The 2,714-nt window shown below is 36.9% G+C and overlaps 1 protein-coding gene across 1 annotated transcript in view; it reads left to right on the plus strand.

Moving 5' to 3' along the window:
• Positions 1–903: 903 nt before the first annotated feature.
• Positions 904–2,714, plus strand: part of LOC140920664 (uncharacterized) — a 5,335-nt gene continuing 3,524 nt past the window's right edge. The window contains exons 1-2 of the mRNA XM_073369464.1: positions 904–1,075; positions 2,084–2,647. Of these exons, the coding sequence (XP_073225565.1) occupies positions 904–1,075; positions 2,084–2,647 (736 nt within the window). The remainder of the gene's footprint in view (positions 1,076–2,083; positions 2,648–2,714) is intronic.

Genomic DNA, 2,714 nt, shown 5'->3' on the forward strand with positions numbered 1-2,714 from the left:
GAACCGTGTTTAAAACAATTTTCCAAAATGAGATTATTGGCTCTAGGAACCGTGTTTAAAACTATAGAGCCACCCTTGTGAGAGTTTCACTACATAAGCCAATAAACCCTTTCATCATAAGAATATCCATATAAGCAAAAAAAATACCTCATACATTCATTCAAAACGTTATATATTCACAACAGTCGTTCTGCATAATTGCATCCATATCTCATGACATTGTTTCTTTTGAAAAATAAATTGACATTTTGCATCAATTTTCAAGATTGTTGGTGAATCATAAAGACCTTAGTCACATGTAAATTAAAGTGGACAATGGGATAAAAAAAAAAACTTTATTTTTAAAGTTCAAGCAATCTGATTTGAAAAGTTTAAGAGACATCAGCAATCAAATGAAAACTATACAACAAGAGAGTTTCTTTCACAAATATGGCAAAATCCTAAATCTCTTGGCAGTGAATGTGCAAACGGGGGCCGCTCAATTCTCCAGTCAAAGTTTATAAGTTTGTTGAAAATTGAAAAATTTGGAAGAAGAATTGGAGAAGAAGATTGGTTGTCCTATTAAAAGAGAAGATTGAAATCCCACAGTCAATGTAGTTTTTTAATTTAAATATGATGTACTTTTTCTCTTATCAATGAAGGATTTTCTATTTTGATTTCCAGTCCTCATATTTTCTTCACTAATAAGTTGCTCTTGCCTAAGGCGTATGATTCCCCAATATCCAACTATCATAAGTCACTAATTGATTTCATTTCCATCACATTCATATTTTAATACTCATAGAAATTTTATTTTTAATTTTTAATTTTTATTATTATTGTTTTTTTTATAAAAAAAAAACAGAAAAATCAACAAAGCTGTTTCCCCGACACCCTTATCGAACGCGTGCAAATTCCAAGATCATGGATGAACTCGAGCAAAACCAAGAGGTGATAAGAGCGGATGTCAACCAACTGAAGGAAAAATTTGATCGAATTCTGGAAGCTATACAGACTTTGGCAAGGAAGGAGAATACAGATGGGGATCCTTCGATTGTAAATGAAGAACACCAAACTAATCCTTCTCACCCACCAGGTTTTACCCCGACTAACCAACAATTCCGCACAGCAGCTATGCAATTTCCTATATATGGTCTCCCGCTTGGTTATACTTCGCCTGTAGTCATCAATCCCATAGAAAATAACCAAAACCACTCAGCTGTCAATCCCCAAAACTTAAACCAATCACAAATCCCTCCTCATCTGGGATATGTACCACCCCAAAACACTACACCCACCGAAAATATTCCATATAGTGTACCTCAAGTGCCCCATTTTGATGTTAACGAGAATTGGCATCAACCTCATATTAGGGATGATACACAATCAAAGGAAAAATTTCATGTCTTAGAAGAGCGAATCAAAGCAATTGAGGGGCATAATGTTTATGGTCTCGAAGCTTTCGACATGTGTTTGGTTTCTGATGTGACTATCCCTCCAAAATTCAAGGTTCCTGACTTAGAAAAATACAAAGGCAACACATGTCCTAAAAATCATCTAACTATGTATTGTAGAAAAATGGCTTCTCATGCTCATAACGATAAATTTCTCATTCATTTTTTTCAAGATAGTTTGAGTGCGGCATCGTTAAGTTGGTATATGCATCTTGAGTGAAGTCGTATTCGTTCGTGGAAAGACTTGGCTGATGCTTTCTTGAGGCAATACAGGTACAACATTGACATGACCCCTGATAGGATGCAATTGCAAAATTTATTGAAAAAGGACAACGAAGCTTTCAAAGAATACGCGCAACGGTGGAGTGAAATGGCATCACAAGTAGAACCTCCTTTATCTGAAAAAGAAATGGTTGGTATGTTTATGGATATTCTCCAATCGCCTTTTTATGATAAGATGATTGGGAGTATGTCATCAAACTTTTCTGACCTTGTCATGATAGGAGAAATGATAGAAAGTGGGATGAGGAGTGGCAAGATTGTATGTGCAGCAACTGACATAAAAAGACCCCAAGCGACCTTCACAAAAAAGAAAATTCCCGTCACGTACAGTCAATTGTTGCCTCACTTACTTCAAAATTCAATGGTAGTCCTGAGGCCAATGAAACCTCTAGAACCACCATTCCCTAAATGGTATAATCCAAACGTCAAATGTGAATACTATGCTGGAGCCGTGGGACATTCCGTCGAATATTGTCAAGCCTCAAAAACTAAAATGCAAGAATTGATCAATGCAAAATGGCTTACCTTCAAGGAAGATGGTCCCAACGTGGGGAATAATCCTTTGTCGGGTCACAGAGATACCGCTGTCAATCTCATTGAAGAAGAGATAGACCAATATACAAAAGATAATCACGTATTGACCATAGAGCCATGCATGGAAAATGATAGATCTTTTCCAAGACCATGGGAAATCCTCTATAGAAAAGAGAATCCTAAGCCAACTCATGGTGGAAAACATGCAATAATTGTCCAAGCACCAACCTCTTTTCCTTATGAAAATAACAAGGCGGTACCATGGAGTTATGAAGTCAACCCCCAATCAGGCGATAGCTCTAAACATCAAGGTACTGATGTCGCCAATATTTCAGGGATTGGTGGGATGATCCGTAGTGGTCGAGTATACACTCCTGAACAACTCAGGAAAAAGGAAGGTCATGGAGAAAAGGGGAAAGAGGTTGTGTATCATGCCATAAAAGGACCAGAAATTTGCAAAAAGAC

This window comes from Cicer arietinum, chromosome 6, assembly GCF_000331145.2.
Source record: "Cicer arietinum cultivar CDC Frontier isolate Library 1 chromosome 6, Cicar.CDCFrontier_v2.0, whole genome shotgun sequence".
Taxonomy (NCBI): domain Eukaryota; kingdom Viridiplantae; phylum Streptophyta; class Magnoliopsida; order Fabales; family Fabaceae; genus Cicer; species Cicer arietinum.